We start from the raw sequence: 11,883 nt of genomic DNA, 5'->3' as shown, positions 1-11,883 counted from the left end.
CTTCTTTCCTCTGCAAAAACCAGACCTAATTACACATAAACACAAAGCAATGGTGTAAAAATGGACATTTATTACAATTAAACCAATGTGACAGACAGACGTCAAACAGTTTATTTGTCACAATCACAACAAAGCTTAATCCAGCCAAGCACATACAAGTGACAGCGTAAACTTTAAAAACATGTTGAATACATAGAAAATTGCTTCGGGTTTGACTTAAGGTAATTTTACCACTTCAATCTTACGCACAAGGTCATTCTGCTACCACTTTAACCTTATCTATCCCAGCGCGTTGCGCACTGGGGAAACGCACGCCATTGCTTTTGCATGCCCTAGGTTACGAACAGTCTCTAGCAAAGGGATATGTTTAAATCCCAGGAAGGGCGTAAGTAGAGAAATTCTGACACTGGGAGGTCACAGGCTCCACCCTGGCACGGCCACAGACACGTGCAAACGCTCCCCTGCCCTGCCTGGCCCTTCCACTGCCACAAGCGCTTACACTGGGATCCGGACGGGGGGACCGGCAAGCGGCAGTGCTGAGCCTTGCCTGGTGGGTTAAATTCAACCTAGATCGCACCGAGCCCGCAGCCTAGCTCTCCAGCTGGCTGAGTAAACGCTTACGCTAGCAGTGCGTGACTGCTGCCAGCAACAACGCCGAAGCTAACTTTTGTTAAAACGTGGCACTACTTACTCAAGCGAACAAGCCAAAACATTGACTCCTGGAGTGAAGTTACTGGGGAAGGATGAGGGGGGAGCAGCCCCGCCTGCTCAGGGACCACGCAGGCACCCAGCGCAACTCAGCGACTCCAAAGCGTGGCACTGCCTCCTCAAAAACTCAAAAGCATATGCGAATCCAGTTTCCTCGAGTGAAACAGGTTTGGTTTGTCATTACTGAAAGTTTGCTGGAAGCGTCAAAATATTACTTGCTATCACTTTGCATGATTTGCAGTGAATCTACTATACAAATTAATATTTAAAAGCTTTCACTGCAAATGAGTTGGTTCAACTGTACATTGCACAGGAGTGTCATAAGGGATGTGTCACATGTTAAAAGTGTAAGTCAAGGAAAGCAGTTAAAACGACATTGACACTCTGTGGTTGTTTTTTGGTTTTTTTTGTTTTGTTTTGTTTTTTAAGGTACCTATACACCCATTAAAGCATAACTATAAAACACCAATAAATACAAGTTAATTTGTAGAGTTTGAAAGAAAATAATAAAAAGTCCCTTTTGTAAAGCTCCTCCTTTCCCATCTTCAAAAGTATGCAATTTCCATTACACACCTCTCTCTACAGTCAGAAAGCCTCTCTCTTTTCTTGTGTTTATGTTCAGAGCAAGCTAACATCAGATCTAAAAATAGTTTCCTTATTTGGAATTTTAACTACATGCATTCCCTTTTTAGTATAGTAACTTGCAGAGTTTTGCTCAAGGTAGCTACACTTAAATACCCCTTCATTTCTAGTGAGTTGATCAGTTTGCAGTTTTCTTGCAAAAAGCAGTATCACCTTAACAGTTTTTACCAGTTTGATATGCAGATCCTAACAGGATTCTTTGGTATAATGACAAATTCAGAAGTAAACAGATAATTCCAGTCTTTATGCACCAACTGAAATAAGCAGAATTATCACAAGTGGTGACTAAAATGTAGATGAACAAGAGTCTTTGGTTGCATAAACACAATTTCTACACCATAACATTTTATATTTGGAGTTGTCCATGTAGTTTCTTTTTGTTTAGATATGCTATGTCATAAAGAAGTCAAGTTTGCTTATAAAAAAACAGTACACTTATTGAAGTCAAATGCAATTTTCCTATAAATGCAGTGAAGGGAGACACTGAGTCGATTTAAATCTAATTCCCTTTCATTTGCGATTTTTGGACTTTAGTTTCTTGTTCCCTTTTCAAAGGAGTATTTTTCTTGTAGGCCTGAATGAAGCAGCTTAGCAAAACAGTAATACTGACAAACAGCATCTTACACCATTAGCTAAACATTACAATGAAGGCAGTGAACATTTACAGTATGAAACACTGAGATGTCATCAGCTGAAGTGAAGATTTATGTCAATCCAATTTCTTCAAGTACACTACGTGGGGTCTCTGCTTCCTATGGAGGGAAAATTTAAGACAGTGGTAAATGGACCCTGTGCTTCTACTGAAGAGTACCACACATGAGTTAGTATGAAAGATGCTTAATTAAAAAAGAAAAGCTGAAAGACATGAAAATATAAAAGTACTGCAGCTTGCAAACATGGTATTAGCCGCACTTTTCAAAGAGCTGTTAATTAGATTGTCAGGGTTCACGGGAATAGCTGATAGATTTTATTGCCCTTAAGCGTAATAAAAATAAAGCAATTCAGATATACCAGCAGGGAACAAATCACAACCCAGTAACAGAGATATAAACTGGGGGGGGGGGGGGGGGGGGAAGGGGCAGAGGATGGGGAAGCATCTTGCAAAGCAGTCAGTGATTTTTGTGGTGAATTGCTTCATGGGTCTCAAAAATCTGTTAGGGAAGAATGAATGAATGGATGAATGAGATGACTGATGCAACTAAGATACAGTATCCCTTAAGCTCTTTATGAAGAGTCTAGATTTTTCACACCAGTCTCATGCTTAGTTCATAAAACCAGGTCACGGTACCTGGGTACACCTGCTGTCAATAAATTGACCCCTGCAGAAGTGGAAGAATTGCCAGGACTGGAATTGTATTATTCCACACCCGGCATAAAGTTTTAGGTTAATTCTAATCTTAAAAAGCTTTGTTTAGATTCAGAGCAAGTTGTTTAATACAAAATTCCAAAGGGTCATCATCAGTTTTGAGTTCATTATTCCTATAGCATCTGAAAAGAAATAATAGTTTATTAGAAACATTAGACTGTCCTTTTCCATAATTATTAACAATATCATAGTAAATAAAAAGGGATACTGTGTCCTTATGGAAACAAACTGTTTTAGTATCCAGAGTATGGATAAACTTACTTTAGCATCCTAAAACAAGACATATGAAGCAGAAAAAAAAGCAGATAATAGTTAAGGCAGCAAACACATTATTTTTCAACTGCTTTCTAAATATTTATTAGAAAATTTGTCAGTAAAATGCATAATTAAATGCCTTAAATCTTGCAAATAACACCAGAACATTGTCTCTATCAACCCTGACTATGTAGCACAAAACAATCGAGTTTACAATCCTCATTCAGTTCATGTATGAGGTGATCTAGTATTGAAGAAACAAGCTATGTTATTTTAAAGGCAACTTCATTTGGAAGCAAGTCAGTGCTTGGAACAGGCCACCTCTCAGCACTTCGACATGGCTTCCAAAATCCAGCAGCAAATAAGAAATTGCAAGAAAAAGGCAAGTTAAAACTAGAAACAAGATACTCTCTGTATTAAAGATATAGTGTATTGTTTTTTTTTTTTTTTCTCACTGATGCAATATTTAAATATTTGTGGAACTGCAGTGACCTTGATAAAGCCAGGCAGGATGGCAGGATTAAAGATTTACATGTGCATTTTAACACAAATCCCCCCAAAGGAGACACTGATTGAAGAAAAGGGTATGTAGCATTTTTAATATAACCTGTTGTATTATATTCCCAGATTACTTTGTTGCATTCATTTTAGAGGACATGCATCTCCCCTATCCAGCAACTTAAAACAATCTACTCAAAAAAATTGTACATTCTTAACTATAGCAACAGAACTCAAACAGTATTCTAACACACTATACCTTCCCAAGCATTTCAGGGTCTTGAAAATATTTAATAAAACTAAGTTTTAAATTGATTAGACAGCAGCGGACACTTACAGTTACTCAGTGGTGAAACAGGATATTTACTGAATTACCTGAAAAAAAGTTGCTCAATAGCTATGAGGAAATACAGTGCACTGCTGCTACGATCTCTAGAGCAATTTAGTACTATTGTCTCTACTGCCAATTCAAAGTCGTAGGTAATTTTCACCATGCATATACTTAAAGATTAAATTTCTTCCAGTAAATCAAGGTCATTGGCTAACAATGAATTTAAAGCAATGTATTTCAAGGACATTGGCTACTTGTCCACAGATACCTCACCAGTAAAACTCAGTAAGATTTTAGGTTTTTTAATACTACAGCAGTAACCTTGAGGCAGACATGCCTTCTTATGTGTGCATCAACAATAGAAACTCAAAACGAATACCTAAAAGCTAATGTGTTTTGCTAGAGGAATAATTTCATCAATTATAACTTTTAAGAAACAAACAGAATGAATATTATGTTTTGTTCACATTATTTGTTTTAGGAAGTGTCTAACATTTTATCCAATTGTTATGGAAAACATTCTGCAGTATTATACACTACCTGCAGCTTAGAGTCACCCAAGGCAAACAATGCAAATTTGAAATACATCAGAACACAGATGAGGGAAAAAAGTCATTCACATGAGACAAAAGTGCATGCAATACTTTATTTCAAACATGCCAGGAAGCTAATTCATTACCTAGTCATTTAGAAGCAAGCAGCTGTATACAGATAACAAGAAAAACAGCATCTCATTACAGCTCAATGCACAGCATTTTAAGCCAACAGGCATGAAATAATGCAGGCTAAAGCAGCATTAACCAGACATTCAAACACATTGTTAATGTCTTAAAGAGGCAAACTTGGAAATGGAAAACCACTCCTATGATCTTGTTTTCTAAGATTTCAGAATGCTGCAAGTCCAATCCAAATCTTGTCTAGTCCCCTAAATCTCCCATTTTTATGTCAGTTTAACATTTGAAAGGTAGTGCATTACCACATATAGTACGTGGAACTAGCTGTTTGTGGTTAATCCCAGTAACCACCTCCTTGCTAATTACATTTAAATAATTTTCAAAAACAGCATTGGTTTTAGATTACAAATTATTCTCTTCTTCTAGGCAAACAGAGGATGCAACACATGCCCTCTCACTCTGCCCACACTTTTTAATTGAAAGGTACTTATCATATTCATCCTCGTGGCAGTTCTCTGATATACAAGGTAGTCTGCACTTAAAACTGGAAATGCCAACTGAAGGAGATATATTTCAAGTATTCTGTTAATGGACTTAAAAGTCTTTCCAACCCTAACCATTTGTAAAGCAAAGAACTTGTTCTCTCCTTCAGTAGTAGCAATTGTTCAACTACTCACAAGAGTGTTTTGAACATTTAAATACAAGCATTGCAACTTCACATTTACATACCCTAATCAATTCTTCCTTCCTCCTCTTTATCAGGTAAGCCACACTATCGTGCCAGTCTCAGAAAAGGATACTGGTATGTGCATCTTAAAGATGCAAGGTCTGTGTAGAATTGTGTGTAACATCATTTAACACTTGTGTGTATACACATTTCACATACTACTACCCCTTCTCTACTTTCTCTGTAAATATTAAACTTCATCTACAGGTTTTAAATGTGTGTTTAAATACCACTACAACTTATTTGAAAGATAAACACAGGTCAAGTAATGTTACAGCATAGGTGTTGCAGTATATAGGTGTTTAGCTCAGAAAATTCTACAGAACTTTTCAGCATAAGACTTCAAGCTTACACACAATAAAAAAGTTAAACCATATGCCAACAAGCACAAGTTTTGTTGAAATGAGACATGTGAAGAGACAACACTGTAAAACAGAGGGAGACGAGGAAAGTACAACAGCAGAGAATGGTTGTGGTATTCTATTAGATTCAAGATGACTGGATTCACCAAGCTGATGATAATGTTCTGTCATGAGTAAGTCACAGGTCTATCTCCTCTGAAATTCTGCATGCATGATGAATGAAGCCATTTAGTACACTGGGACATTAAAGTATTCATGACGTGGCTACAAAAGAAATGTACATATTCTTATACATAATAAAAGGTGGACAGATATGCAAGAAAACAAAAAGATTACCTCACTATTCTATCTCTGACATGAAAAGGACATTTGATACAGAAATACTGTATTTGATAAAGAAATATTGTATTTTAGACTACTCTAGACCTCTGGGGGTGCAAGGAGTGGGGTGTGGGGAGAACTATCATTTTACCCCCCCCATACTTGCATGCTGGGTCCAACAACACACAGGACAACTTCACATCATAATTACTGTATTATAAGCGCTCAGCATTTCTTCTCAGCTAAAAATTGTTTGAAGCTGAGATACTGTTCCAGAGGTGGATCACCCTATATATTTGCTCCGTTCTAGCCTCTCTGATAGACATCAACTATGGGCTATTGTCAGAGACAGGGTACTGGGCTAAGTGAACTTTTGACATCACCTACCATATCTGCTCAGATAAACACACATCAGCAACAGGCCTCTAGAGCACAGTGGTGAGCAGCACTGTGCCAGGGTAGCGCAGCAGTGGCGTTATTTGCAACAAAAATTATCTATCAAAGAGTGCCTGTTTAAAAAAATGGTAGGTATCTGAGACACCTCTCACAGCAGGCAAAGTTTCCTTTGCTTTTCAATTATGCCGCTGAACTTAATACTCTCTTATATTATTAGCATGAACATTAGTATACAATTTGTTGAAAGATGAGTTAGAAAGCAAGCAATACTCTTTTTGTACTAAAATCAGTGCCCTAAAGACAGATGAGGACATTTTTAATGGAGTAACAGCAATTTAGGAGTTATCAGCCCCACATATGCCCATTACACATCGGGGGGGGGGGAGGGGGCAGGCACAAAACTCTGCATATCAGTTACCATCTTTCATGATGTACCAACTAAAATCTCCAATCTATTTTAGTATCTCACCCCCCAAAATTATAAAGTCTTACAAGAGAACTGAGAAAGTTCCCATGACTTCTAAATCTAAGTTTCCTCTGTGCCATCTCAGTTTATTCACACATTCAAGCTTGTATATTTTTAAATTCTAATTTCCAATTACAAAAAAGCACAACAAAAATATCCTAGAAGCTTTACAGAATTTATACTGCTTTTCAGTATCAGTAATCTGAACATTATTCCATAGTAGTTAAAATTATTCTGAACAAGCCAACTATGAATCCAGTAGTTCTCAAAATAATAGCAGCTATAGCTCAGTGACAGTTGCAAATAAGTTGTATGAAGTCTGTGGTGATCTTTGGTAGAACTCAAAAGAATTTGGTATATAAGAGAATTACAAATGTGAATTTTAACTCTTAAAACCTCTCTTAGTGCTTAAGTCAGGTGTCAGCCTACATTAAAAACAAAATACTGAGGCATATTCCTAACTGGAAAAGAAATTGCATGATGGTAGTATACAGTACTAGCCCCAAGAAGTAGAAGCTTTCACTAAAAAGAAAATATTAACTCTAGAACTGCTGGAGCCTCCACAGACAAAAAGTTCCCAGAGGTACTCATGGAAAACTTCTGCTTTACTTAACACTGCTGGCATGATACGGATTCATGAAGACAACTGAAAAACAGGCATATTTGTTACAATCTCAAATGCCCGATTTTTACGGTTTCATATTTTCAGTTTTTACCTGGAACATATATACACACATGTGACTGATTCTCTTCCTCCTTGAAAAAAAACTCATGTCTTCCAGCGTTTCACCCTTGGAAACCTGGAGCCAAAGTTGGTGTCTTCACTGAAATGCCTGTCAAATCTCATAACAGATTTCTCCTTAATTTTACAATAGCTCTCTGGACAGAAAGAAGAAAGAGCGCAGCTCATTTTCTAGCACTGTTATGAGGCTGATTACCATTCACTGTTGTTGTGTTTGAAGATTATCCCAGGCTGCACACATTCTTTAGCACACTCTTTGTCCTGGAAGCGCTGACCACATTGCCTTTTACACAACTGGTACCAACAAATAAGAAAATGGAAGTGTTCGTTTCATGTTTATCCACTTCTTACCTTTCAGTACTTTCCGAAGTTCTACACACCCCCGGGGTATTCCCCACCCTGTTCATATTTTCAATGGTTTATAACTGGAGGAATTAACTGTCCTAGATGCGAAAATCCTGGTACACAAAATTAGATGATTGACTCAAATTACTGTTATGGGATTAGCATCTCATTATGACAGAAACTTAGTATCTACTGATACAGCAAGACGGATTGTCAAGTAACAATAGCAATAAAGTGGTTATTCTGCTCCTGGTGGCTTTTTAGCTTACAGAAAGCGTAAACACCAGCTGCAACTAGACTAGCAATAAACTGACATTGTAGAGGTTAATCTAAAAGATTAAATGGAAGACAACAGTAACTGATAGGAAGCAGTAACACAGCAATATTGTGAGATGGAAAACACTGCGGTTTCAGTGAGACCTCTGTACCCCACTGAGGACATCCGAGACCATCACTTACAGAGGGTGTGGCACTGTGGGCAGCCTGACAAACAACAGAAAGGAAAATAAAGTTTTGACAAACTATTTCCCATCACAGAACTACAGTATCTCACAAGCTCCAACTATTATTTGTTTAATTTTTTACTGTGTTCCCTGCCACATTGTCTCCAGAGCAGTTAGCCTGCTGGTCTCAAAACCAGAAAAGACAATTTGGGGGAAAGGACAGATGTCAACTTCTACAGTCAGTATCTAGACTACCTTGCCTTCCTTCTGTGGGACTCTGCAGACCTCAGACAGCATCTGAGCCTGTGAAGCATGCCCTTAAGATAGCCAGCTATCTGGATCTAATGACTTTATGAATGAGCTGATCAAGCAGCTAGGAAAGAGGCAATGGTATCCTTACAGCACAATACAATGGCAAACTAACATGTAATATTAACTCTGAAAAATCATCACTTATTTAAAAATTTGGATGTAAATTGTTTATTTGACTTTAACACATAGGTCTTAGATCCTGGTTTTGCCAAAGCAATAATAGCTCTACAATACAAGCTGCACGTTGCAATTTCACAATGTTTTAAAGTTACTAGAATCCATCTTTTTCAAACTGACATCTGTGTTTACAACTCATTTTAAAAAGCTAGTAATACTCTGAAATTGTGAGCCTGAGTCATAAGATTTTTAAATTAGAAAAATGGTAGAGTTGATTTGAGCCAAAAGAACTATTTAGGTAGCCCAACCCAACTGACATTCTTCTCAGCCAACTTTGTCATGACCCAACCTAATTAAAAATCATAACCAAACTAAAATTAGAAGGGACTTCACTTAATCCAATCCCCCAAACAGCATACCTGTAACATTCCTGAGAGATATTTAATCTGTTAAAGGCATCCAGTGATGTAAACTTTTTAATGCCCCCCAGGCAATCTACTTAAATGCTTCATTATCATCACCACTAGAAAATTTGCCTAGTATCTACCTTGAAATTATTTTCTTGCTGCAATGTAAGCTACTTTATGTCTGTAGTGGACAATAAAACAGTCTATTTCCGCAGGCAAGAGAGACAAGAAATTATTTATGCCTACACCAAACTGACTCAAGTTCAGTGTTTTGCAGTGCTGCCATTTTACTGATAACATCACACAGCAGTGACATAGACTTTGTGAATACTTGGCACACCTTCTTTTTCAGGGGAAGTTTGCTTAGGGTTTGTTTTTGTTGTTCGGTTTTTTTTTTTTTTTTAAACTTCTTTCCCATCAAAACCAGCACAAAACCTATAAAGGCAAGCCATGTTAAACTGCAGGCAAAAATTACAACTGCTACCTTTTGATAAAGGCTTGGCTTTTTTCCCCCCAGCATCTAAACAAACCCCAAGCTAGAACAGACAAGATACGTGGGACCATGGAGTGCACAGCAGTTTGGGAACAATTCTACAGGCTATGGGGAAAAGAGAGAGGAGGGATAAGGGCTTCTGTTTAGAAACATGAAGCTCTTACAGTAGGAAGAGATTAACATTTAACAAGTACTTCTTTAGCAATGCTTCAGAGGCAATTACTTTTACATTCTACTTCTGAATCTTTATTAGGAAATATTTCTAATCGAAAGGCTGCTTTAGGAAATTGCTGCTGTTCATTTGCCTTTTCAGGGATTTCAAAATAGTAGAGTATCTGTTTCCCAATCCTTGGTTAGCTAACTATTCAGAAACTCCAGTTACGTGACTGTTGGGAAAATTCTACTTTACTTTCAAAGGAGAGCAAAGTGCTTTCTCAGAGAATCTAGAAACACCCATGAGGTCATGAACATGTTCAAAGACAAATACTAACTATGATGCAGTTCAAAAAACAATAAAAAAATCCTACATCAATGCCAACTCCAAGTCAAGATCTTGTCTGCAGCTTCCTACACAGAGAGCACAAAAAAAGAAATCTTCAAGATTGGTGCAAATTAGTCAACGCAATACTCAACTAGAGTCTGAAACAGCAACAGCCATCATGCAAGTTTTATTCAGAAAAACATTCTACTGTATGCACACACTTCAGCTCTAAAACATCACCTCAACAGACCAGAGCAGAAGAATATGACGTAAGATCAGCAGTGGCCTGCCTGCTTGCCTGCCTCCCTCCCAAAAGCAGAAGTAAAAATATCAGTGGAAACTTCATGTACTGTAACCGGATAATAGTGGGTGCTTCCTGCTTCTTGGTTGCTATTCTGATCTGCTGGATCAGAGGTGATAATCGCTCCGGGAGGCAGTGCTTTCTACCCGTCAATCAACTGCTATGCTGTGAGCTATGAAGAACTGACAGTCTAATCTTTAAGGGTAAGGATGGTTCTAAGCATCCACTGGAGGCTCCACTTCCCCACCACAGTAACACAAATGCTTTAAGCAAATACTACTGCCGAATACTCTGTATTGTGAAGCTAGAGCCAAAATTATTAAAAATCACCGAGTTCTCAATCAGATAATCCCACAGTGTCTGTATGTTTCGCAGTTTGCCAAAACTACGTACATAAGGATTCATTAATGTTTTCTTCCATTTTCTTCCAGCACTGCAGTTACAAGTTTGCATTATTTATTCCCCTCTGCTTAAGGAACCCTTTCTTAAACTGCAGGACTGTATCGTTGAAGGGATGAGCAGAATATACTGCTGTAACAAGCCATGTCACGTCCAATATCACTCAGCTTCCATGGCAATGGCATTTAAGCATTCCCCTTCCTTCCTGTTCCTGCAGCGCTTTGCCTTCTTATAGTTGTTTGGACAAATGTTTGCAGGGCCAAGTTGTAAACAGAGAAAAGCTGCTGACTATCTTTTTTAGAAATGAGCAATTTAAATCAGATCAGTTTAAACAGATCTGAAATCCAGTTCTAGAATGGTCATATAAATAGTTTCTCTGGCACAAAGGAAAGAGGAAGACAAAGGACAGCTGAAAACTCCGTAAGTCAATACTGCTGCTGAAGCTCCTTGCCACGCTCCTATGACTCTGGCCAACTGCAGGGGTGCAGCATAGGACAGGTAAATTAGAACTTACCTAACTACGCTAGCTGACTTGGGGGTTCACAGCAGACATGAGTCAACACAAGATAGGTGGAGAACACTGACTTTTTAAAACACGTAGATACACTGGGAATTGTTAAAAATAAAATGTAATTTAAGTTACACTATTAGCTTTAGAAGAAGTCCTGGCTACCACCCAAAACAGCTGCCTTTTACTTCTCTTTTCAATGCCACTGCTTTCCTCCTCCTGGCACTTCCCTCATGCTCCCCTGCATTTTCTCAGATTTTAGCTAACAAGCCAGGAGCCACGTATCACAGGGCAAATGGATCAACACAAGTGCCACCACAAAGGTAGCAGCAGGAACGGATCTGGCCTTCTCAACAAGAGTCACTGTCAGCATGGTTTTAGGTGATGAACAAACTGCACCCTGACTCAAGACTATGACCTTCCTACCTGTAAACTGCTCTTGATAGAAAGCGTAAGTTCTATTCATTAGAACTTGAGTGTACAATAAGAACTTTCAGCCTGTCTAGTTGTATACCACTTAGGTTTTTCAACATTACACAAGGCTTACCTTAAATTTAACCAAATTCTGTATGGAATAGACTACTTCTGA

At 38.1% G+C, this 11,883-nt stretch overlaps 1 protein-coding gene across 4 annotated transcripts in view; it reads right to left on the bottom strand.

Moving 5' to 3' along the window:
- Positions 1-50: 50 nt before the first annotated feature.
- The window catches only part of AP1S2 (adaptor related protein complex 1 subunit sigma 2), a 32,108-nt gene continuing 20,275 nt past the window's right edge, over positions 51-11,883 (bottom strand). For 2 of the 4 annotated variants that reach the window (XM_087756066.1, XM_087756065.1), the window contains one exon: positions 51-2,102. Coding sequence is in view for 2 of the 4 variants with exons in the window: in XM_087756065.1 (XP_087612191.1) it covers positions 2,055-2,102 (48 nt within the window). In the remaining 2 variants the exon portion in view is untranslated. Of the gene's footprint in view, positions 2,103-4,432; positions 5,828-11,883 lie in introns of those variants that run through there. The other 2 variants (XM_087756068.1, XM_087756069.1) reach the window with 1 other exon arrangement.

This window comes from Nipponia nippon, unplaced genomic scaffold (genome assembly GCF_047370975.1).
Source record: "Nipponia nippon isolate SJK-2023a ecotype South Korea unplaced genomic scaffold, ASM4737097v1 scaffold_2, whole genome shotgun sequence".
Lineage (NCBI taxonomy): Eukaryota > Metazoa > Chordata > Aves > Pelecaniformes > Threskiornithidae > Nipponia > Nipponia nippon.
Note: the sequence above shows the minus strand (reverse complement) of the source record. Positions and strands in the feature narration are given on the sequence as shown.